This window comes from Xiphophorus hellerii, chromosome 14 (genome assembly GCF_003331165.1).
Source record: "Xiphophorus hellerii strain 12219 chromosome 14, Xiphophorus_hellerii-4.1, whole genome shotgun sequence".
In the NCBI taxonomy this organism is placed as follows: domain Eukaryota; kingdom Metazoa; phylum Chordata; class Actinopteri; order Cyprinodontiformes; family Poeciliidae; genus Xiphophorus; species Xiphophorus hellerii.
Genome location: NC_045685.1, coordinates 29,436,000 through 29,461,801, shown reverse-complemented (window position 1 = coordinate 29,461,801; position 25,802 = coordinate 29,436,000). Strand labels below are relative to the sequence as shown.

Genomic DNA, 25,802 nt, shown 5'->3' with positions numbered 1-25,802 from the left:
GCCTTTTGTAATCTAAATACATAAATATCCCACGCCGACCTGGATATTCAACATGAATAAAAGACCAAATACAGACTTTTATTTTTAATGTTTATTTGCTGATTAAAACATGAATTACAACTTTAATCCTTCATCCAAAGTAGTTATTATAAAAACTAAAAATGTTTGATTAATAATCATCATTGCACACTTTAATATTTTAGTGATTAGAAATCAAAAGTGCTGATCTTTATGTCGCCGCCGCACATCAGATGTCCAACATGAAAACCAAACAAGAAACAACAACAATCCATCCAAAGACTGAAGAAAAACTACAAAAGGCCGAAAGCAGAATGAGAAAAAAATCATTTATTTGACCTCAAATGGCTTTTATTCTGTCTAAGTTTAGAAGAATTAAAACAAATGACCAGTTAAAGCTTGTATGTAATACAAATTGTAGCCACAAGAGGGGGAAGTGCTCCAGTTTTACATTTGTAAGAGTTAAAACTCTGCTTTAACTTTCTGAATTGAAAACTCAACTTGATATAATTTTATAGATGTTAAAAACTGACATCAACCTACAAACGTCATGTTGGAGTTTCTGTAAATTTCAGCTTCAGAAGAAGAAAAACGGCTCAGTAACAGCCACCAATCCCTGCTAAACCTTTACTGATCATTGAGACTAGAAATGAAATCAAATTCCTCCTGATTGTAGAGCTGACTGAAACATTGAAGCTCACTGTGAACCACTGCAGCCTCATTCTGCTCTCTGTTTTCCTCTGTGCATTATGGGATGTTTCACATCTACAATGTGTTGAGCTCAGACAAGGTGAGAATCAAAAAGCTTCTTTCATTGAAGACCAACTATAAACTCTGATTAGTTTAGTGTTTCACTCACTTCCCTTCACCACATTTGATTAATACAAAGAAACGCTCAGCAGTAGAACCGCTATGTGTCAGAGATTTCCTCATAACACCCGGGTCTGGATCAGAACCGGTCCACAGACTGGATCTTCATGGAGTTTGAGGTCCTTCACCTGAAAAGACAACAGGAGCAAAGTTTGAACCAGACTTCACAAACTGCTGTGGTTCAACTGGACATCAGCTTTACAAGATGATGAAAAGTTTTTCCCCTCATATTTTAATAACTCAAACATTATGTGCAAAACTCAGGAAATCTTCCTTTAAAAAGCTCAACACCAACATTTTGTCACAAAAACAAACCCTGTAAAAAGTTCAAGCTTGGTCTCTCTTCCCATCCATCAGGAACTTTGTCCATTTCTATTTCTGTCTCCATTGATGTGACGACTATCAGAGTTTGAGGTTTTCATTTTCATAATCCTGCAACCGTGTCTAAAGATCCAGCGGTGTTACCGTAAACTAGACGACTAGTTACGACCCCTAGTGGAGAGTTCAAGCTACTGATCCACTGACCCCATCTGAGATAATCACTAAAGGATTAATGGGAAGGAACAATTATAAATGTGAATAACAATAATAATAATAATATGTCAGAATAACAGACAGTCTTACCTAGGCAGTCCAAGCCATGCTGATGAAGGCAGCAGCTCCAGACTGGGACCGGACAGATCTGCGTCTCCGAGTTCCAGCACACGTCTAGAAGTGAAGGACAGACAAGTCTGCATTTCAATGACTGTCAAAACTGAACTTTGTCTCTCATAGTGTGTTAGCGTCAAACATCCTGAGGTGAGTGAGATTCAGAGAAGCTGCACCTTGACGCAGGTGTTCTCCTGTTTGATGCAAACAGCTGGAGGCTGTGTGTGTTCTTCTGTGGTTTAGTTTGACCTTCCTAAGAAACGCACCCTGGAAAGTTTCCTGACATGGCAACAATCAATCAGCCAAATCAAATTATTTGTAGAGCACCTTTCAGCAACAAGGCATTTCAAAGAACGTTACATCATAAAAACATAAAAATATAAAGTCAACAGCTTTACATTTTGCACATCAGATTATTGATCAATGTTTCATGATTATGTTTTAAATCAGCTCTAACCAGCTGAGTTTTTAGTCTGGATTTAAAGGAACTCAGTGTTTCAGCTGTTCTGCAGTTTTCTGGTGGTTTGTTCCAGATTTGTGGTGCATAGACGCTCAGAGAATCAAAGTCAAAGTTTCTGATTCTGTAAAGCTCTCAGGGTAACTTTACACCACAAATTTTACTCAAGTTAGAGAAGCAATAGTTCAACATATTTTTACTCAAGTAAAAGTAAAAAGTTTGTCCAGGAAACGACTCAATTAAGAGCAGAAAAGCATTTGGTAAAAAGTAACTGATCAAAACATGAATCATATTTTAACAATTCATCATCAATGCACCAAAATGCAAATTTATGTGGAGATTTTGGACCAAATTGAAAAAACCTTTTTTGTAACATAGCTACAATTTGGGGAAGTAAAATTTCTCCAAATCAATTTCTGTCAACATAAAGTTTATGAAACTTTAACAAAGTTTTTCTGAAAGTTTCCTCCATCTGGAGAATTTATGGTTAAAAGCTTGTTGTGGTGGTGATTTTGCAAATAGATGGTAATAATCTTCGGTTGTTTTTCTACGTGGCTCTGTTGCTGTGAATGTTTCCTCTTTCCCCCTCAGAGAATTTGGTTTTCTGTGAGAAATGTCTCCATGGATGAGCAGAAGAGAGTCCAGCGGGTCTTACCCTCTACAGGAGGATGATGAAGGTGATGATGAAGGTAGCTCTCTGGTGACCGGAGCTGCTGGGCCGATTTGGCGTCTCCGTCCTACCTGGAGACGAGGAGGTGACGGTGATGATTGGCCAAACACCTGGGACAGGTATTTGCCCCGGGCTCATTCTGTTCAGTTATTTGTACTGATGGTAAGACAGAAACACCTGCAAAGGAATGTCACTGAACCAGAAACTGAGCACAGCTGCAGCCATGTATTAAAACACCAGATGCTAATAACTCAGTGATTTCTCACAACATGACATTTGTTTTGGGCTTCAACTGATTTTCCACCTTTCCTTCATGAAACCAGAGGACATTTACAGAGGATTGTCCAGTAATGGGTTATAAAACCAGTGAATCCTAAAAGGCATCATTGCCTCAAATTTACACCACAGATATGAGGAAGATGAGCTGAAGAATGAAGACAATAATAATAATAATTACACCTGGTAATTAACAGGTGGAGCTCCAAGGAACAGCAGATGTGACTCACAGTTTGTTGTTTGGTAACATTTCAAACTGATGCTGAACTAAAATGACCTCAGTATGTTTTATAATGTCACTTCAGTTTCTCAGTTATTAGCTCAAATGTTTCTTCTGCCCCCAGTTTAGAATCCAGTCTCTACCAGGAACGGACTGGCATACGGGGCTAACTGGGGCCTTCCCAGTGGCCCCTCCGTGGTCGGCCAAAAGGGCGCAGCAAGCAGCATCCTTGGTTTGCAGAGTCTCAACTGCGTCATATCAAACTCCTTCCCTGACCTCACTTCCGCCCAGTCAGGCAGATTTCAGCAGCGCAGTGGACCTGTAAACTGAGCGCAACAGAACCGCCGGCTGACCATGAGAGCAGAGATCAGAAAAACTGGTCTGATAGGTTTATTTTAATTCCTAACTTGCAAAGATTCAACCAGAGACACAATTTTCTTTTCTGCAGAAAAGGAGGGAAGATCTGAGACGCGGAAAGTCGCCGTCAAACACTGTCTGGGATCAACTCTGCCCGATCTTTGTCTGCATTTGGCTTTATTAGAAAATACAAGGAAGGAGGTTGGGCTTTTTCACAGAGTCACACAAAGATTTTGACCAATGACCTTTTTTACAGGGTGTTCTGGAACCTTCTGTCGACATGCCCTTACAAGGGCTTGGGCTGACCACAACTAATCAGTTACACATGTAGCTGATAAACACAGGAATGTGCAAACTTCTCTAGCCTCCAGGCAAACATCCTAAAAATGGTTAATAGTATTTCACCGAAGAAAAGGAGTAAAGTAAACAACACAGAAAATAATAATATGAAACATAACCTTTCAAATAAACTCACAAGTAAATGAACTTAGATAATTTTTCTAACATTCCCTCCTGTTTTTCATATTATTATTTATGAAGTCTAACACAGACATCAAAAACACATTTCTTGCTGGCACATTTTCATTGTATGGTCACAACGTTAGACATCAGAGTTTCCCTCAGAGATGGAGGCAACAAGTTGATACTGATACATAACATTTCCAACAGTTTTGGCTATCATTGATTTTAAACATGGAATAATGCAGGCAGTAAAAATACAAAACAAGAAAAGAATAAGAAGAAGAAGCATCATTAATTTCAACAGCAGATGCCACCATGGTCCATATATGAGCCAAGAAAAAAAATCTCCTCGTGAGGGAACTGCATCCTGTGACATGGCCTGTTGCAGGTTTTTTCAAGGCAGACATTGCTTCATCAAAATGGGTTTCATTAGCATCAGAAATATAAGTACAAACATTCTCTAGTGTCATCTTCATACTCTAGATACTCTAGACTTGGCCTACACCAACATCAAAGAAGCATTCAGAGCAGCCGCCTGCCCCCACCTTGGCTCTTCAGACCACCTATCTGTTATGCTAACTCCTGCATACAAGCCCCTGCTGACCAGAACAAAACCTACAGTGAAGCAGGTGAGAATGTGGACTGAGGGGCATGGATGCACTTCAGGACTGTTTTGAGTGCTCTGACTGGGATGTTCAAGGCAGCAGCCACTTACAACGACCAGATCAACATCAATGAGTACGCCATGACGGTGTCAGCCTACATCAACAAGTGCACAGAGGACGTCAGCATCACTAAGAACATTATCACCCGGGCCAACCAAAAACCCTGGATGACTAAGGAGGTACGTAGAATGCTAAAAGCACGGAACTCAGCCTTCAGTCTGGCGACAAGGAGGCACTGAGGACAGCGAGAGCCAACTTGAACCGTGCTATCAGGTTAGCAAAGCGAACCCACAGTCGAAAATACAGGAGTTCTTCCACGACACCAGCAACACCAGAAGTATGTGGCAAGGCATAAAGGCGATCACAGATTACAATCCATCCTCCCCCCCCAGTGGGTGAAGTTGATGCTGACTTTCTAAATGGACTCAATAACTTCTTTGGGAGGTTCGAGGCACTGAACAGTACTCCGGCAAAGAAAACTGTTTCCCCACCAGGAAGAGGAGGCACTCTGCCTGGACACAGCCGATGTATTGAAGACTCTGAAAAGAGTCAACCCACGGAAGGCCCCAGGTCCCGACAACATACCTGGGCGGGTGTTCAGGGAATGCGCAGGTCAGCTGGCTGGTGTCCTAACAGACATTTTTAACACCTCACTGGACCAAGCCACAGTGCCAGCCTGTCTCAAAACTGCCTCCATCATTCCGGTGCCAAAGAAACCTCAAGTCACCTCTTTCAACGATTACCGGCCTGTGGCACTGACTCCCATCATGATGAAGTGCTTTGAAAGGCTGGTAAAAGAACACATCGTCTCCAGACTCCCCTCCACATTCGACCCGTTCCAGTTTGCCTACCGCCGAAAACCGCTCCACTGAGGACGCCATCTCCTCCGCCCTACACCTGAGCCTGGCTCACCTGGAGGAGAAGAACACTCATGTGCGGATGTTGTTCCTGGACTTCAGCTCAGCGTTCAACACAATCATCCCACAGCATCTGGCAGGAAAACTGGGACACCTGGGCTTCAGCACCCCCCTGCGCAACTGGCTGCTAGACTTCCTCACCGACAGACCTCAGTCAGTCCGGATCGGACAACACACCTCCGATGTCATCACCCTCAGCACAGGCTCCCCTCAGGGCTGCGTCCTGAGCCCTCTGCTGTTCACTCTGATGACACACGACTGCGTCCCCAGGTTCGCCACCAACCACATCGTGAAGTTCGCGGACGACACAACGGTGGTGGGCCTCATCAGAGACGACAACGACCTGGACTACAGAGAGGAGGTGGAGCAGCTGGTGGACTGGTGCAGAGACAACAGCCTGATCCTGAACGTTGACAAGACGAAGGAGATGATCGTCGACTTCAGGAAGAACCGGCCCAGCCACGCTCCACTGCTCATCAACAGCTCGGCTGTGGAGGTGGTCAGTAGCACCAAATTCCTGGGGGTGCACATCACTAACGACCTCACCTGGACTGCGAACACCACGTCTCTGGCCAAGAGGGCACAGAAGCGCTTGTATTTCCTGCGGAGGATGAGAAGAGCACACCACCTGCCCCCGCCGATCCTCAAGACGTTCTACAGAAGCACCATAGAGAGCATTCTGACCAGCTGCCTCTCTGTGTGGTGTGGAAGCTGCAGCGCCTCCAACTGGACGAACGTGAGGAGAGTGGTGCGGACAGCAGAAAGGATCATCGGGGCCCCCCTTCCCTCCATTCAGGACATTTCATCCCAGCGCTGCGTGTCCCGAGGCCGAAACATCGTCAGTGACCCCTCACACCCCCACCATGGACTGTTCTCCCTGCTGCCCTCTGGAAAGAGGTTCCGCAGCATCCGGTGCAGGTCCACCAGGTTCCGAAACAGCTTTTTCCCATTTGCTATCAGACTGCTGAACTCTTAACTGGACTGCACTTAAAATCTGGTCTCCACTTTATACCTTGCACATGTACAGAGCTAAGTAACTTCCTTTTTACTGTCAGTCCTGCACTTTATATTTTATATTTATATTTATATTCATATTTTATACTGTATTTTATTTTTTTCTGGAGTAACCTCACAACATTGAAAGCTCAAAACATTGTCCTGAGCCGTATGCAACGAAATTTCGTTCTGTATACACCCTGTGCATGCAAAATGACAATAAAGTCAGTCTAAGTCTAAGTCTAAGTCTAAGTTCATCAGTGTCAGCATAATCAAACAATGGCTTAACTTAAAAAAGTAAATTTGGCTTTGTTATTTTCCATCAGGGGAATTACTTTAATCTTTTATCAAAGAACGCAGACTTTGAATGAGACCACATCCACAGGACACCAGAAAAACAGCTGCAAAACTGCAATGACAAAACAGAGATCAGATTTTCCAAAGGCATCATTCATTTGTGTATTCAACACAAATATCTTCAATTCACTCTGTGTCCGAGTGAATTCTCCACCGCTCGTTCCCACTGTGGCTGCTATCGTCGGAATAAATGTGAAACCGCTTCTCCAAGCAGTCGCACTCTTCTTCAGGGATAACAGCTTTTGTTGTAGAGTCCAGAGTCAGGCCTGGAGCTCTGAACTTTAGGCCAGTCTGTGTGTAGAAAGCCATGAGCAACTCATCATGCGAAACCTTATCTCCTGCTTGTCCAGTTTTACTAAGTTCTGCTCATTAAATGGTGGATTTGATCCATTCAATTTACGTTTCTATTATTATATACTACACCTCCAACAGATGGAAAACACCGAAACCCTGTAATCACCTGCTTCAAAAGACAAGGTTCTAAATTAATGTTTGCCCTGAATGTTAAGCATATGCAGATCTTCATTTTAAACTAATCTTGTAATATAAGACTGAACAAAAACAAAACAATAACAAAAGCTTAAAGACGTAGTTGTATAGCTTACATTTACCATCAAAACAATGAATATCAGTGTGAATTAAACAGTCCAGTTTAAATTACTTTTATAGAACAAACTAGATTTTACTGGTAGTTTGTCTAAAACATTCTACATGCTTTCCTTAAACAAAGATTCAAAAGAGTTAGACCTGGGGTAATTATAATGTCAATGTATAACTTAACAAATCCAGACATTTTCAAAATACACCAATTTTTCTCTAGGCCTTTTACTGGTAGTAGAATTTAAAGTTTTATTCAAAGTCATTTTAAATGGATGTAAATCAAAACAAAAATCAAGTTTAGAAAAATCATTATAATCCCACATCTCAGACCCACCTGAGTACTTCTACTGATTAGTGATAATTTAATCAATAACAGATTCTTCAAAGCATTTCTTAAAACATTCTTAATCCATTAAATTAGTGCTCTGAAAATGGCTAGCACAATAATATTTTTAATTTCTATAATTATTTCCCCAAGTTAATTAACCAAAATATGCTTCATTATCACTATAAATTTGTTATCTATTGGTTTCAAAATACTTTAGCCCATTGTCAGAACATCTTTAATGGAGAACAACTCAAATCCATTTAAAATAAGCATATATTTCACCAGACAATATCTTTCCTTTCACTTTTATGTTTAGTACAGATCAGACATGTTCTTCAAATATTTTGTTTAAGTAATATAAGTTTCAGTAATCTAATTAAGTAATATAAAAGATAAACCCATAACATATTCTCCTCCCTGATGATGCATTACCTGCTAATGTATCATAATTTCTACTACTTTAAATAAAGATGTTGATGAAACAGGTTTATTATTTTACCTGAGAAATTCTACCCATATTCAATGCTGCCCTTTTCCCTAAAAGGTCAACTTTCAAAACAAACAGAATCATTTATTTCAGCATGATTTAAACCTTCAAGATGACTCTATTTTCCCAAAACACTTCACATTACAGTTTTAAAGCTCATTATTTCATTTTACTCTTATGATTTTCAAATAATTCATTTACAAAGAATTTTAACTAATGTTTGACAAAGCATGTTTACCAATTTAGACTTGGTGTTTTGATGCTAAAAACTTACATTTAACATTTTCCACATTATTTCATTGCTCACTATGTATTTGCTTGCTTAAACAACCTGCACTAAAGAGAAAATGGTTCTCTGAATTTTAGGAAACTAAAACTACATCAAAATCCTGCCTTATGTGATGGTAAAGACTCTCTACATCTTCCTATAATCTACGGTGCCAAACAAAACCCTAAGATTTAAACAGCCAATCTCTATGTTCCTTAGGAAAAAAGGTTAATTAAATCCTTTGTATTTATTAGATTTCACACTTTATGTTTTAAGGTCACTACACTAGTCTGAGCAATCTCTATTGTCAGATCACAAAACAAATCTTTAACCCACCATATGAACTTTCCTTCACCTCTTGGAGGGAATGATTTTATGGCAGGAAAGAGAGTCAGTAAGGATTTCAGGAGGAACTTCTAATTCTTCTACTGCTTTATTAGGCTTTGGCACTTGAATCATTAGATATGTTTTGGTTTCATCTAATTTTAAAATTTGGGGTTGCTTTATACTTAAAACAACATATACTAGTGTTTTGTAAAGAGGCTTCACATGTTGGTTAGTTGAATCTAGTGGGGGTAGAAGTTACAGCACAGCTCTTCTTGTTCTCCCCTGCTGAGCTGCTGTGAGTGGGGGTTGTAACTCCTCCCTGGGCTTCATTATTCTCTTGTCTAAATAAACATACTTGTCGCTTTTTCCTGTTTTGTTGTATTTATTTTATTTTTTTCTTATTTTCTTATTTTATTTGCAGCCCTCTCTTTCTGTAGGCACTTTTTAATCATCTCTTATTACAGTTTAATATTGATTCTCTACAATAGTTCCACATGAACTTTTTTCATTAACCAATAAGTTATTTCAAACTTAATGTTATCCTTCAACAACAAATCTTGTAAATTTTAGCAAACGTTTCTGTATTTAATCAATTTCTATTTAACAAGAGAGTTACTTCTAATTTATCCTGTCTTAATTATCAATAAGTCCTGTAGATTTAATAATATTTATCTATCTTAAAGTTTTGGTCAGTTTAAAAAGACTGATTGTGAAACTATCTAGAATCAGCCGCATGCTGCAGTTTGTTGTTATCTGGGCAATTCCTCTTACAGTTAGGGCCTGTTTCTCTAAAGATCTTTTCTGTTTTTTCTTTATCCTCAACTCATTAAAAAGGTCCCATTGTAGCTCATTGTATTTTATTCTATTTTTACTACTACCTTCTCAGCCTAGAAGGAATAATTAACATTTTTATCTAATATTTTAGTTCTCAATTCTATATACATTTTTATTTTATTTATTTCTCTACCTAATCATTTATGTATTTATCTATTTATTTACTTTATTTTTCATTTAGTCATCTATTAATTTGCCAATACATCATTTCCACAATTATCTGTGACCTCATTTTCTTGGCTTATTCTTTATTTATTTATATTTCATCCTGTAGTTCTACCAATTTATTTAGCCTTAGAACCCATATTTTTACTTTCAATTTGTTCAGATGTTTTATTTTATCAGGATTCTATCTTTCAATACCTTCCAATCTTTACACTGCAGGTCACACTTACTGCTGTTGTTGCTTAATTTGAATAATTTAGTCCAGTTTAACACATAGGGTGTTCTAAAAACTAGACATTTTGCACCACGAGACAGCACTAAAAAAATGCTCTGCAGGGTAATTTCTGCTTCTACTTGGTTGTTCCAAGTGAGAAATTCTTGCCTATGGCATCCACTTACAGAGGTGCTGTTTACATTCTCGTTGTATTTATATGACATAAAATACCAAGGTGTATTTTATCTCCAATTACACACACTCTTTCACACCAACAGGAATTGTAACACAAACAAAAACACAAAACACAAAACAACTGGTCAGATTTGTAGTCAGTCAAAATTTCATCAGTCACCAATTTTCAGTCTGTCCTCATTATTTTATCAAATTTTACTCTAATTTTCATCAAATTTTACTGAAGCTTCAGGAATTTTCCAATGTTTTGTTAACATTTTTAATGTTTTAATTTAATTAATTTTAAACTCTAGTCTTCAGGAACCTGTTTTAAATACCGTGCACATTTAAAAAGAGACATCTCAAACTTATGTTAGAATCTAACAATAACCAATAATTTCCTGTTTTCTGGTACCAGGTTTTTACTTAACCCTTATTTTAAAACCGAAACACCACGTTTTTTCTTTATTTTACTTTCAACATACCATCTACACCGTACTTCTTTTTCCATTTAGTCAGGTACTTTAAGTTTCCTGGCTCCATCTGACACATTAACTTCTCATCCCCTTTAAGACTTTTCTCCTTCCCGTGTGAAAAACCCATATTTTACAGTGTGTTCATCCCGTTCTTTACACACCTAGGGTGGACTCTACAGAACGGGGGATAGGAAGAGTAGGGTGGTGGCCAAGTTCTTGTTGTGGTAATTCTCGCTTGGACTAAATTCAATAAATGATTTGAGTGGAGAATTCTTGATGATCATCCCCAACAAGCCCACCACTCACCTTTCCCACTGTTTTTTAGGTATCACATTTATTGCCTTTCCCTACGTGTGTTTTTTATACTTTCCCTTTTTTTTTTTCTTGACGTCAAACGGGGGACTTGAAAACCGCCCGTAACATTCCATTTGCTTACTTGGTTGAATCCTGCTCTGTCTCGGTTTTGAGTCCCGTCAATCCACCGTTGGCAGAAGGAGCTTGACATAAGACACTGGCCCAGCGAGGAAATTGCCCCCCGGGACTTTTCAGAATACTGCCGGCAGATTTCAGCACGTCTTACTCCTTCCGTCAGCGGTGGGTATGTTGGGAATCCCTGAACGAGCCCCCAAATGATGGGTTTATTTTAATTCCTAACTTGCAAAGATTCAACCAGAGACACAATTTTCTTTTCTGCAGAAAAGGAGGAAAGATCCGAGACGCGGAAAGCCGCCGTCAAACACTGTCTGGGATCAACTATGCCCGATCTTTGTCTGCATTTGGCTTTATTAGAAAATACAAGGAAGGAGGTTGGGCTTTTTCATATAGTCACACAAAGAATTTGACCAATGACCTGTTTCTACAGGGTGTGCTGGAACCTTCTGTGGACATGCCCTTACAAGGGCATGTGGCTGACCACAACTAATCAGTTACACATGTAGCTGGTAACACAGGAATGTGCAAACTTCTCTAGCCTCCAGGCAAACATCCTAAAAATGGTTAATAGTATTTCACAGAAGAAAAGGAGTCAAGTAAACAACACACAAAATAATAATATGAAAACATAACCTTTCAAATAAACTCACAAGTAAATGAACTTAGATAATTTTTCTAACAGGTCCGAACAGAAAACAGCCTCTGAGGCGATTATTACAAACTCAACGACGGTCATGAGACAGAAAAGCCTCGTCTGGCCGTCTGTTCCTGCCAGTGAGTCATGAATTAAATCTCCATATTTCTCTCTCCGGCAGAGAAGCCCGGTCTGCAGAACCAAGCTGAAGTTGGTTCCGATTGGGGAAATGACTAAAGGGCGATTCCACCCAATTTTTCACCACCTTCCGCATCTTTATTCGGCTCTAGGTTAAAAACTACAACACCTGGACTCTTCAAACCTGGACTGGATTATTCTGCTCTAATAACAGAATATTTTAATCCATGTTTGGGATTTGTGAAACCTTTAGGTGATTTGTGAAACTTCACTAAAGCTTAGATTACTATTCATACTTGTTACATGCAGGCTTTTCAAATTCAATTTGAATTCAAAACCACTTTATTAATGGGAAATGAAATGTTGGTGTAGCTCATTAATTCTTCAAAGAGTTCAAAGGTCAATGCCGCCCTGCCGGCCTGATGCGGCTCCAGCTCTCATGCAATTACACAACTTTGACCTTAAAACAGTCAGTTTCATCTAAATCCATCAAAATGATCAAATTTCAACAAAACCTTTAGTAATAAGGACTTTGATTATCTTGTCAAATAAATGCCTTTTGTAATCTAAATACATAAATATCCCACGCCGACCTGGATATTCAACATGAATAACAGACCAAATACAGACTTTTATTTTTAATGTTTATTTGCTGATTAAAACATGAATTACAACTTTAATCACCTTCATCCAAAGTAGTTATTATAAAAACTAAAAATGTTTGATTAATAATCATCATTGCACACTTTATTATTTTAGTGATTAGAAATCAAAAGTGCTGATCTTTATGTCGCCGCCGCACATCAGATGTCCAACATGAAAACCAAACAAGAAACAACAACAATCCATCCAAAGACTGAAGAAAAACTACAAAAGGCCGAAAGCAGAATGGGAAAAAAAATCATTTATTTGACCTCAAATGGCTTTTATTCTGTCTAAGTTTAGAAGAATTTAAACAAATGACCAGTTAAAGCTTGTATGTAATACAAATTGTAGCCACAAGAGGGGGAAGTGCTCCAGTTTTACATTTGTAAGAGTTAAAACTCTGCTTTAACTTTCTGAATTGAAAACTCAACTTGATAATAATTTTATAGATGTTAAAAACTGACATCAACCTACAAAGGTCATGTTGGAGTTTCTGTAAATTTCAGCTTCAGAAGAAGAAAAACGGCTCAGTAACAGCCACCAATCCCTGCTAAACCTTTACTGATCATTGAGACTAGAAATGAAATCAAATTCCTCCTGATTGTAGAGCTGACTGAAACATTGAAGCTCACTGTGAACCACTGCAGCCTCATTCTGCTCTCTGTTTTCCTCTGTGCATTATGGGATGTTTCACATCTACAATGTGTTGAGCTCAGACAACGTGAGAATCAAAAAGCTTCTTTCATTGAAGACCAACTATAAACTCTGATTAGTTTAGTGTTTCACTCACTTCCCTTCACCACATTTGATTAATACAAAGAAACGCTCAGCAGTAGAACCGCTATGTGTCAGAGATTTCCTCATAACACCCGGGTCTGGATCAGAACCGGTCCACAGACTGGATCTTCATGGAGTTTGAGGTCCTTCACCTGAAAAGACAACAGGAGCAAAGTTTGAACCAGACTTCACAAACTGCTGTGGTTCAACTGGACATCAGCTTTACAAGATGATGAAAAGTTTTCCCCCTCATATTTTAATAACTCAAACATTATGTGCAAAACTCAGGAAATCTTCCTTTAAAAAGCTCAACACCAACATTTTGTCACAAAAACAAACCCTGTAAAAAGTTCAAGCTTGGTCTCTCTTCCCATCCATCAGGAACTTTGTCCATTTCTATTTCTGTCTCCATTGATGTGACGACTATCAGAGTTTGAGGTTTTCATTTTCATGATCCTGCAACCGTGTCTAAAGATCCAGCGGTGTTACCGTAAACTAGACGACTAGTTACGACCCCTAGTGGAGAGTTCAAGCTACTGATCCACTGACCCCATCTGAGATAATCACTAAAGGATTAATGGGAAGGAACAATTATAAATGTGAATAATAATAATAATAATAATATGCCAGAATAACAGACAGTCTTACCTAGGCAGTCCAAGCCATGCTGATGAAGGCAGCAGCTCCAGACTGGGACCGGACAGATCTGCGTCTCCGAGTTCCACCACACGTCTAGAAGTGAAGGACAGACAAGTCTGCATTTCAATGACTGTCAAAGCTGAACTTTGTCTCTCATAGTGTGTTAGCGTCAAACATCCTGAGGTGAGTGAGATTCAGAGAAGCTGCACCTTGACGCAGGTGTTCTCCTGTTTGATGCAGAGCTGCAGTTTGCAGTGCAGGTAGACCTCAGCAGAGCTCCCAGTGAACTGGAACATGTTGAAGGAGAAGGAGTTGGAGGTTCCCTTTCCGTTTGCCTCCACGCTCACCGTCTGGTCCTCAGGGTTTGGACAACTGCTCACAAGCGTCAAATCAAACGTTGGTGGTCGGATCAGAGAGGTTAGAAAGGTCACAGAGGCTGAATATGGGCAGCGGTCTCACCCGTTCTTGATCAGGTAATGTTTACGGCTAGCGCTGGCCGATTCCTGGTCCGTCGCCCAGCAGGAGTCCATCACCACGGCAACCAGGCTTTCATCCAGGCCGTCGGCGTCCAGCTCCACCCAGATCTTCTGGTTCAGGCGAACTTCGGTGTTTGAGGCCACAGCTTGAGTTCGGTGGGCGTCGGTGTAGGCGTTCATGGTCAGAGAGTAATTCCAAAGTCCGGATGAGATGAACTGAACCACAGAGCTGCAGAGGACACACACAGCTGGCAGGAGTCTGCTTCTACTTCTGACTGCTCAAAGATTTTACTTTGCTTTCTGCATCCAGCAGGTTTGTACTGTCATATGGAGATGCTAGCTGTGGTCGTCTCCTTGGTGTTTCAGTTTTTACGTCAGCTTAACCGGAGCTTCTTTTCTTTCTAGTAGGTTTTGTTATGTCTTGGTTTTCTGCACCTGTTTTGCCTCCCATTATTTCCCCTCTGCTTCCTGCTTGTTCACAGGCCACATCCAATCACTGCCCTCGTCAACAGACGCTGTGGGCCGTCACGATGTTGCTATGACGACGGGTTCATCTCGTAGGGGAACCAAACTGCATTCAGCTCAACTTTACGCTACAGACACGTTGATGAAGGAACAACCCAAGTTACAGGAGTCTAAAAGCTTCCAACTCTTCAAAGTTATGTTTTCTATGCAACATATATCTATGATAGGACAGCGTAGCTACATCTAGTATTTCATAGAGTGTTTAAGCTTTTGGCCAAATCTGTAAAATCACTTTGACCTGAATCATAAAGAGAAAGGATTGGACTCTGTTATATCAATCTATTCCTACAGAAACTGACCAAACTATTCTGTAATGTTTTACTGAATCTTTTTCACCTGATTCTGAAACTAAAACCACAAGTTTACCTGATGGGATCAACACCCACCTGTCTTTGATCCTGAAAGCCACCGTCTGTATGTCCGGCTGGGTCTCAACGCAGGAAAACCCGATGTAGACCTGGTCTTGGCGAGTGATTCCTCCAGAGGAAAGGTTCTGTGTCATGATGGTGTTCTTGTAGATGGTTTGGCTGTTGTGGGTCTGCAAACAGAAACAATAACTCCGTACCAAAAGCTGACCTGTGAAAGTTGCCTCCACATCAAGGTCCCGAAGCAGAGCGCGAACCCACCGTGACCTCAGTCCCACAGAGGTCGGTGCTGTTGAAGCTGAAGGTCACCATGTGGGTCTGCTGGTCCATCTGACCTCTGCAGGTCGGATCTTTGAGCTGTAAGTCAGAGTAGTCGATGCCTTTGTCCTCCAGGAGACACCCGACCAGAGAGAGAGAAGTAGAGCTCTGCCTGCAGACTGGCGGATCACCTGGAGGTTACAGCGTTGGTGAGGAGAGGCAGTCAGAGGGTTTCCTCCAAACATTAAGGCCTGTTCTCAGGTCACAGCTGTCCTACCCAAAGAGTTCGTCTGTCTGTACTTGGAGGCAAAAATGGCCCGACAGAAGCAGCGAGTTTCTCCTCCAGCTGTCTTCTCTCCACAGAACTCGTGATCGCTGCAGGTCCTGTCCTGACAGACGGCCCCAGGGGGCGCTGCAGAGCAGATGCATTACTGTGAAAAGCAGCAGCAGCAGCAGATTCATGGAGCAGACGGAGGGCAGCAGGTCTTACAGCACTGAGCCTTGGACCTCCAGTCCTCCGGTGCGGCGCTGCTCTGCAGGCTGCAGGCTCTGGCATAGGCCTCCAGGAACCGACAGCTGAGGCCGTCCAGATCCGGATAGCGGCACAAAGTGTCTGTGCAGGCGGCCATGTAGGGCTCTGGGTCCACGCCGCAGGAGGAGAAGGGCGCCTCCTTCAGGAGGCTACAGCTGCTCCACATGGAGACAATCAATGATCAATAAACGGATTCGTCTCCCATCACAGCTGACGTCACGAGGCATCAAACACCATGAAACATGAAGTTTCCCCCAGAGATCAGAGAGAAACTCAGACTAAAGGTTCTGGATCAATGTGCTCACCGTTCAGCCATCTTGGTGCAGCTGGTGGTTGTGTCAGTAGCGTCGGTGTACTGCGCCTCACAGCTAGGGGGCGACACACAACAAGGTCAGGACCGATTCCTGAGTTTACCTGCAGTCCGTCCGTCCAGCAGCGGTCGGTCGGTAAGGAGGTCTGACCTGGTGGAGCCGTCCTCAGAGAGCCGCTCTTCACTCAGAGACCTGCTGGTGTTTCCACACAGACCCTGCAGAGGCAGTCCATCAGAACCTGGACGGGTTCAGGACGCAGCGAGAGACAATCAGCATCAGACTGCAGGACAGCATCGATCCTCAGGAACCAAACTCATCTGATGCTCTGTACCTTTCAGGTGGATCTGAGCCGTGGAGCCGTCAAAGAAGACAGAAGCAGAGAAGTCGGACAGGGACGCCTGGACAGTGACTCCAGTTTGGTCCTTGGAGAGGTTCACACCGTGACCCGTCTGAACCGAGCCGCTGAGGGTCAGCGGCGAGCCATTCAGCTGCGACCCACAGAGACACAGCGGACTGTCAGAACTCAGAGGCTGAGCCACAGAAACCTGGAGGTCTGTCTGAGAAAAGGAGCTGCAGGCGAGTCTGGAGGGGCTTCGGAAGGTGGCGCCCCCTGCTGGTGAAGCAGCAGAGAGACGCTGCTTCACCTACAAACTTCAGACTACAGCGGACCTGTGACTCAGCAGCTCTGAAAAGGTTCTGTAGCATGAGGAAAGCTTTAAACACACACACACACACAGAATGACTGAAATAAATTATGAACCAACTGAAAAAGTTCAACTAAAACTGAATCTGACTTTTGTTTTCAGCTAAAACTCAGAAAATATTTTTTATAAGTTGTCTTTAGGATCAAAGCTGATAGAAAAAAAAGTTCAAAACTGTTTCAGTTCTTTTGGGTTCAGGAGATAAAAAACAACAAAAACTATAAAGTCTAAGATTTTTTTAATCAAAACTTTTAAATTAGGAAATTTAATCATCAAATTCATTGCTAGTGTTTTTCCTGTTGTGAACATTTAAAATGATTTTATTTTAACTTCATGTCAGTCTCTTATAAGTATCAGTTTGCTCTTTAGCAGCAGAAAAAGTCGCATTTGTTTCATAAATCCAGAGGTTCCTGGGCTGGGCCCCCAGAACCCCAGGATCCAGATTACGGCCCTGCTGGAAGCCATGAAGCGTCTGCAGTGGCTCACCAGAACTCTGCCTCCTTGTTTCAGCTGGATGTCAACGGCCGATGTGAACCCGTTCAGTCGCAGCGTCACGCCGTCCAGGAAGCTCACGTCTTTACGGCGCCGCTCCTGGAAGTGGGCCAGAACCTGGAAGTCTGGGCCTGATGGGATCCTCAGCAGAGAGTACCAGCACCGGTCCTTCACAGAGTTCTGCTGGCCCTGGAAGTCCACCACAGCCGGACCCGTCACCGTGCAGACGGAGCCCAACGAGGAGGCAGAGGAGCAGCTGGTGGAGGCAGAAACAAACATCAACCTGTTGCTGGGGGCCACAGCCACCAGGGGGCGCTCTACTCCTCCAGCTCTCTGGATCAGTAGTCAGTATGTTACTGAGGTCTGACTGATGTGAAGGACTCAGATTTAGACCAACTGCTGTGCAGAAAGATTCATTTCAGCCTCACTGATCTCTGATCTGTTCTCCACTGCTGCTCACTTCCTGCTGCTCCTTCACAATAAAAGCTCATTTATCACTTCATGCTTCTCCTTCACAATAAAAGCTCATTTAACACTTCATGCTTCTCCTTCACAATAAAACCTCATTTATCACTTCATGCTTCTTCTTCACAATAAAACCTCATTTATCACTTCATGCTTCTCCTTCACAATAAAAGCTCATTTATCACTTCCTGCTGCTCCTTGAAAGTTAATGCTTGCTGTGAAAAAGACCACAGCTCCAGTGAAATTTAACTTCATGAGTCAAATTTGAAAACACATTTATCTCTTTCCCACTTTTCAAATACAAAATCAATCAATCAATTTTATTTATAAAGCACCCTTCAAAGTGCTGTTTTTAGTAGCAGGACTTTGAGCGTGTAAATAAGTAAAAATGACCATATTTACACGCCGTTGCCTTGACAACGCTCCGTGGGCCCACAGCTGGTTTTCTGGAGGACTGCAGACTGAGAACAGGTGAGAGTGCTGCAGGTTTTTGGATCAGAGCTGACAACGTCTCCAGGTCTGAACAGAACGCCTGAGAAACGAAGGAAGAGACAGAAAACTCAGAAACTCAGTTTATCTGAGGAAAAACTGTTTCACTGAATCTCAAAGTTCAGGTTTGGATTCAGAGGTTCACTGACCTGATGACCTGCAGCCGCTCAGATCTGCGTAGGTTTGCTGGTTTGCAACACTCGGAGGGAAAACTTTGTTTCCATCCACCAGAAAATCAGGGAACTGCAGAACAACAGAGTCAGAACCACAGAGACTCAACACAGAATAAAAACTGATTTCATTAAAAATGTCTTGATAAAAACTCATTTCTTTCTTTGAGCCAAAACTTTGTTTTACTCAGCTGATTTTTACTCTAAAGAGCAAAACAGACATTTTTCCTGTCTCATGTTTCTATATGTTTTTTGTCTCATGTTTCTATGTTTTTCATGGTGTCCATTGTAATGGACATCTTGACTAAATGAACGTAGAACGTCATGAAAACTTCTATACTTTCCCCGCAGAGCTTCATGCAATAACTCATGGTCTCAACCTTTTAAACTGGATTTTGCTGTTTTGTTTATCAGTGTGCATGTCTGAATAGAGAATAAATAATATAAAATATAGCTTTGACTTTAGTGATGGCCATTGAACTTTCATAATGTATTGACATGCTATTATTTGTAGTAATGTAAACATATAACAATAGATTACACAGTTATCAAACTGCTGGCTATTTCCATGTAACCTTTATTTTTTATGAACACCTTGAAGCAGTTTCAGTTTGGATTTTACATTTCTTACAGCAGAAATGTGTTTTTCTGTGTATTATGGCCTCTTGCATCCAGTCGGCTCTGACTTTTTTCTCAGATTTTTGTGTTTACAGACTGATAATTTGATCTAGCAGGACAACAACACCCACTGATTCACTGTGTAGCTGAACTTCTCTGGATGAGACACTGAAAAACTGGGAATGCTTTACTTCTCAATTTACCATCTAATTCCTGTGGCTTATTTTCCTCATCCAATCACTGGATCAGAAATCTCTTGATGTACCGTCAGTTCAAGAAGGTTTGACAGTTTTTACTCCATCATTGAGAAAATAACAGAAAATCATTATGAAATCACAAACTGGCTATGAAATGTTCACACATGCTTCTTTCTTTGCACAGTAACACTGAATAATTAGGCGCTGTACAGCCAACACAAAGTCCTGATGTCCATTGGGATGGACATTCAACTTTAAAAAAATAATCCCACAATTTAATGATAGAAAAAAAAATTCAAAATACTTTCAAATACTATTACTGGAAATACTTAAAAATATACAGAGAAAACTTTTCTGTGCTGCTATGAACATAAAGAATATTTTTGAAGTAAAACAGAAGCTTCCTCCTCCCCGTCTGTTTTCAGTCACATGCTCGTCTGGATGACTGAAACTCACTAGTATCAACTTAAGGGTCTAAACTTTATTGTTTTTGCTTAATAATAAACCAATCTATAACAAGCATCATGTAAATAACCAATTCCCTAATATTTTTATTAGTTTAATCCCAGAAAAACATCATGTCCACTCCAGTGGACGTGGAGTCTAAAGGATGTCTTGATAAAAACTGAAAATAATCAGGAAAATCTTCAGGTAGATGTTTAGATCTGACAATATTTAATTATTAACTCAAAGCTTTTCCTGTATTTTGTAAAAGATGTAAAGACTTACCACTGATTGGTCTGAACCCAAATAAGCAGTTTGTGATCCATAGTTTAGTAGAACTAAACGGTACTAAAAAAAATACAAAAAAACAGTCAGCAGGTTTGATCCAGTCAAAAGGTTTTCACAAAAAGTCTTTGCATGAAACATAATTACATACTATAGGCGATATAAACAATGAATAAAATATAAGAACTAAACGTAAACAGCTCATACAGTTCTATCAGTTCATTCATATTCTTCCATCAATGTTTTGTGTTTAAGTCTTTTCTAAAACCAGAAAACAGATTTAAATCACTGAACAGAACTTACTCCAGAGTTCATAAAGACCACGAAGCACTTCCCAGTGTTCTTAATGCTTGGCAGATTCTGGAGGATGTATTGATCAGAACCGGCAGACATACTTTGAATTAAAAACTGTGCGTTCCCTGTTTGAGGCGCCACCAAGCAGTCTCCTCTGCCCTGAGGCTCATAAAAGCCGGTGAAACAGAGAACAAAGTTGTCACTGGTGAAGTTCAGCTGAAAAAACAGAAACACAACAAGTCAAAGAAAAACCGACCCACAAAGATTCATCAAGAAGAGAAAAGAGTCTGGAAGTCCTGAGGAATAAAACTCTACAGATCAGTTTCTGATTAAATGAGCAGAAATCCTCTGGACTCCTACTTCCTGTGTTTGCTTCAAAATAAAAGCAGGCAGACTCAGAGCTCTGAAGCTGCAGAGATCATCATCATCATCATCATCATCATCATCATCATCATCATGCGTCTGACTAAGCAATAATTAGTAGAGGTTCATCCAGTCATTTTACTCACATAAAGTTGTTCGTATTTCTGTCCAAAGTACGTGATGGGGCATGAGCTGATGTCCACCTCTGTGTTCATAGTAAATACTTCAATCTGTCCAGCAGCTCCTGAAACACAGAGACACATGAGATGAGAACCAGAGTCTGGCAGCAACATGACAATCTGTAGATGAATAAACCAGCATCAGTTGGTCTGTTTGGAGACCAAGATGGCAGCAGGAGCTCCGTTCCTCCATCTTCACTGACTCAGCAGAAACTGCTTCTAACTGCAGGAACTCACCTGGCAGCAACATGGCAGCAGAGAGGAAGAGGAGCAGGAGGCGGAGCATGTTGGAGGCGACCAATCAGAGAGCTGGAAAACAGAACATCACATGAAACATAAATCAGTTTTTACTTTCTGCTAAGTTTATTGTTGAAGTTTGAACGTCTCGTTATATTTCAGTCATGAATGAATTCCTTTGAGGCAGAATCTGTTGATGGGTTTGTCTTCCTTGGAGGTGAGGAAGCCACCTGGGGCCACAGGGACACCTGCAGGGGCCACAAATGTCCTCTGTACAAACACAGGCTGTAAAGTTACTGACAACAAGGCAGATGAATCAGCAGCAGGACCTAAATGATGATATTTGTTTCAGATTTCTCCCAGAAATGTTACATTTTTAATGTTAAACCAAAACTTAAAGTGGATTAATGGCAATATCTGGCAACTTCCAACTCTTTCTGATCTGTTGCCAGATTCTGAGGCTTCAAAATGATCCGGTCCTGGTTTTGATCTGTAGTGAGTCTGGTTGATCCAAACAGCAGCGCTGGTAGTGAGCTGAATCATGTCACCTCACAAAACTGCTTGTGTAACAAAGAGCCTGACACCAAACAGACGAAGCAGCTAAACTCTGGTTGGAACGACGTCCAACAGGAAGCAGCTGGCATTCAGTGCTCAGCCTGATGCCAACACAAACAGCTGGAGGCTGTGTGTGTTCTTCTGTGGTTTAGTTTGACCTTCCTAAGAAACGCACCCTGGAAAGTTTCCTGACATGGCAACAATCAATCAGCCAAATCAAATGTTATTTGTAGAGCACCTTTCAGCAACAAGGCATTTCAAAGAGCGTTACATCATAAAAACATAAAAATATAAAGTCAACAGCTTTACATTTTGCACATCAGATTATTGATCAATGTTTCATGATTATGTTTCCAAATCAGCTCTAACCAGCTGAGTTTTTAGTCTGGATTTAAAGGAACTCAGTGTTTCAGCTGTTCTGCAGTTTTCTGGTGGTTTGTTCCAGATTTGTGGTGCATAGAAGCTCAGAGAATCAAAGTCAAAGTTTCTGATTCTGTAAAGCTCTCAGGGTAACTTTACACCACAAATTTTACTCAAGTTAGAGAAGCAATAGTTCAACATATTTTTACTCAAGTAAAAGTAAAAAGTTTCTGTCCAGGAAACGACTCAATTAAGAGCAGAAAAGCATTTGGTAAAAAGTAACTGATCAAAACATGAATCATATTTTAACAATTCATCATCAGATGCACCAAAATGCAAATTTATGTGGAGATTTTGGACCAAATTGAAAAAACCTTTTTTTGTAACATAGCTACAATTTGGGGAAGTAAAATTTCTCCAAATCAATTTCTGTCAACATAAAGTTTATGAAACGTTAACAAAGTTTTTGTGAAACTTTCCTCCATCTGGAGAATTTATGGTTAAAAGCTTGTTGTGGTGGTGATTTTGCAAATAGATGGTAATAATCTTCGGTTGTTTTTCTACGTGGCTCTGTTGCTGTGAATGTTTCCTCTTTCCCCCTCAGAGAATTTGGTTTTCTGTGAGAAATGTCTCCATGGATGAGCAGAAGAGAGTCCAGCGGGTCTTACCCTCTACAGGAGGATGATGAAGGTGATGATGAAGGTGGCTCTCTGGTGACCGGAGCTGCTGGGCCGATTTGGCGTCTCTGTCCGGCGGATGCTGCTTCTTCTGTTGGTCTCTGCTGGCGTCACCGGATTAAATAAACCTGGAGACGAGGAGGTGACGGTGATGATTGGCCAAACACCTGGGACAGGTATTTGCCCCGGGCTCATTCTGTTCAGTTATTTGTACTGATGGTAAGACAGAAACACCTGCAAAGGAATGTCACTGAACCAGAAAACTGAGCACAGCTGCAGCCATGTATTAAAACACCAGATGCTAATAACTCAGTGATTTCTCACAACATGACATTTGTTTTGGGCTTCAACTGTTTTTCCACCTTTCCTTCATGAAACCAGAGGACATTTACAGAGGATTGTCCAGTAATGGGTTATAAAACCAGTGAATCCTAAAAGGCATCATTGCCTCAAATTTACACCACAGATATGAGGAAGATGAGCTGAAGAATGAAGACAATAATAATAATCACACCTGGTAATTAACAGGTGGAGCTCCAAGGAACAGCAGATGTGACTCACAGTTTGTTGTTTGGTAACATTTCAAACTGATGCTGAACTAAAATGACCTCAGTATGTTTTATAATGTCACTTCAGTTTCTCAGTTATTAGCTCAAATGTTTCTTCTGCCCCAGTTTAGAATCCAGTCTCTACCAGGAACGGACTGGCATACGGGGCTAACTGGGGCCTTCCCAGTGGCCCCTCCGTTGGTCGGCCAAAAGGGCGCAGCAAGCAGCATCCTTGGTTTGCAGAGTCTCAAACTGCGTCATATCAAACTCCTTCCTGACCTCACTTCCGCCCAGTCAGGCAGATTTCAGCAGCGCAGTGGACCTGTAAACTGAGCGCAACAGAACCGCCGGCTGACCATGAAGAGCAGAGATCAGAAAAACTGGTCTGATAGGTTTATTTTAATTCCTAACTTGCAAAGATTCAACCAGAGACACAATTTTCTTTTCTGCAGAAAAGGAGGGAAGATCTGAGACGCGGAAAGTCGCCGTCAAACACTGTCTGGGATCAACTCTGCCCGATCTTTGTCTGCATTTGGCTTTATTAGAAAATACAAGGAAGGAGGTTGGGCTTTTTCACAGAGTCACACAAAGATTTTGACCAATGACCTTTTTTTACAGGGTGTTCTGGAACCTTCTGTCGACATGCCCTTACAAGGGCTTGGGCTGACCACAACTAATCAGTTACACATGTAGCTGATAACACAGGAATGTGCAAACTTCTCTAGCCTCCAGGCAAACATCCTAAAAATGGTTAATAGTATTTCACCGAAGAAAAGGAGTAAAGTAAACAACACAGAAAATAATAATATGAAAACACAACCTTTCAAATAAACTCACAAGTAAATGAACTTAGATAATTTTTCTAACATTCCCTCCTGTTTTTCATATTATTATTTATGAAGTCTAACACAGACATCAAAAACACATTTCTTGCTGGCACATTTTCATTGTATGGTCACAACGTTAGACATCAGAGTTTCCCTCAGAGATGGAGGCAACAAGTTGATACTGATACATAACATTTCCAACAGTTTTGGCTATCATTGATTTTAAACATGGAATAATGCAGGCAGTAAAAATACAAAACAAGAAAAGAATAAGAAGAAGAAGCATCATTAATTTCAACAGCAGATGCCACCATGGTCCATATATGAGCCAAGAAAAAAAATCTCCTCGTGAGGGAACTGCATCCTGTGACATGGCCTGTTGCAGGTTTTTCAAGGCAGACATTGCTTCATCAAAATGGGTTTCATTAGCATCAGAAATATAAGTACAACATTCTCTAGTGTCATCTTCATACTCTAGATACTCTAGACTTGGCCTACACCAACATCAAAGAAGCATTCAGAGCAGCCGCCTGCCCCCACCTTGGCTCTTCAGACCACCTATCTGTTATGCTAACTCCTGCATACAAGCCCCTGCTGACCAGAACAAAACCTACAGTGAAGCAGGTGAGAATGTGGACTGAGGGGGCCATGGATGCACTTCAGGACTGTTTTGAGTGCTCTGACTGGGATGTTCAAGGCAGCAGCCACTTACAACGACCAGATCAACATCAATGAGTACGCCATGACGGTGTCAGCCTACATCAACAAGTGCACAGAGGACGTCAGCATCACTAAGAACATTATCACCCGGGCCAACCAAAAACCCTGGATGACTAAGGAGGTACGTAGAATGCTAAAAGCACGGAACTCAGCCTTCAAGTCTGGCGACAAGGAGGCACTGAGGACAGCGAGAGCCAACTTGAACCGTGCTATCAGGTTAGCAAAGCGAACCCACAGTCGAAAAATACAGGAGTTCTTCCACGACACCAGCAACACCAGAAGTATGTGGCAAGGCATAAAGGCGATCACAGATTACAATCCATCCTCCCCCCCAGTGGGTGAAGTTGATGCTGACTTTCTAAATGGACTCAATAACTTCTTTGGGAGGTTCGAGGCACTGAACAGTACTCCGGCAAAGAAAACTGTTCCCCACCAGGAAGAGGAGGCACTCTGCCTGGACACAGCCGATGTATTGAAGACTCTGAAAAGAGTCAACCCACGGAAGGCCCCAGGTCCCGACAACATACCTGGGCGGGTGTTCAGGGAATGCGCAGGTCAGCTGGCTGGTGTCCTAACAGACATTTTTAACACCTCACTGGACCAAGCCACAGTGCCAGCCTGTCTCAAAACTGCCTCCATCATTCCGGTGCCAAAGAAACCTCA

The 25,802-nt window shown here is 41.4% G+C and overlaps 1 protein-coding gene across 1 annotated transcript; it reads right to left on the bottom strand.

The window, feature by feature from the left end:
• Nucleotides 1–379: 379 nt before the first annotated feature.
• Nucleotides 380–23,166, bottom strand: LOC116732806 (alpha-tectorin-like). The gene is made up of 19 exons (XM_032583276.1): nt 23,036–23,166; nt 21,453–21,524; nt 21,183–21,280; nt 20,683–20,889; nt 20,380–20,442; nt 18,815–18,908; nt 18,579–18,708; nt 17,706–17,967; nt 16,850–17,006; nt 16,669–16,756; nt 16,513–16,575; nt 16,166–16,362; nt 15,953–16,087; nt 15,679–15,866; nt 15,439–15,590; nt 14,511–14,756; nt 14,261–14,423; nt 1,513–1,596; nt 380–1,016 (listed from the first exon to the last, which is right to left on the bottom strand). Exons 2-18 carry the CDS (start codon nt 21,499–21,501, stop codon nt 1,513–1,515), a joined length of 2,376 nt encoding a protein of 791 aa, XP_032439167.1. The 5' UTR covers nt 21,502–21,524; nt 23,036–23,166; the 3' UTR covers nt 380–1,016.
• Between the last annotated feature and the right edge of the window lie 2,636 nt (nt 23,167–25,802).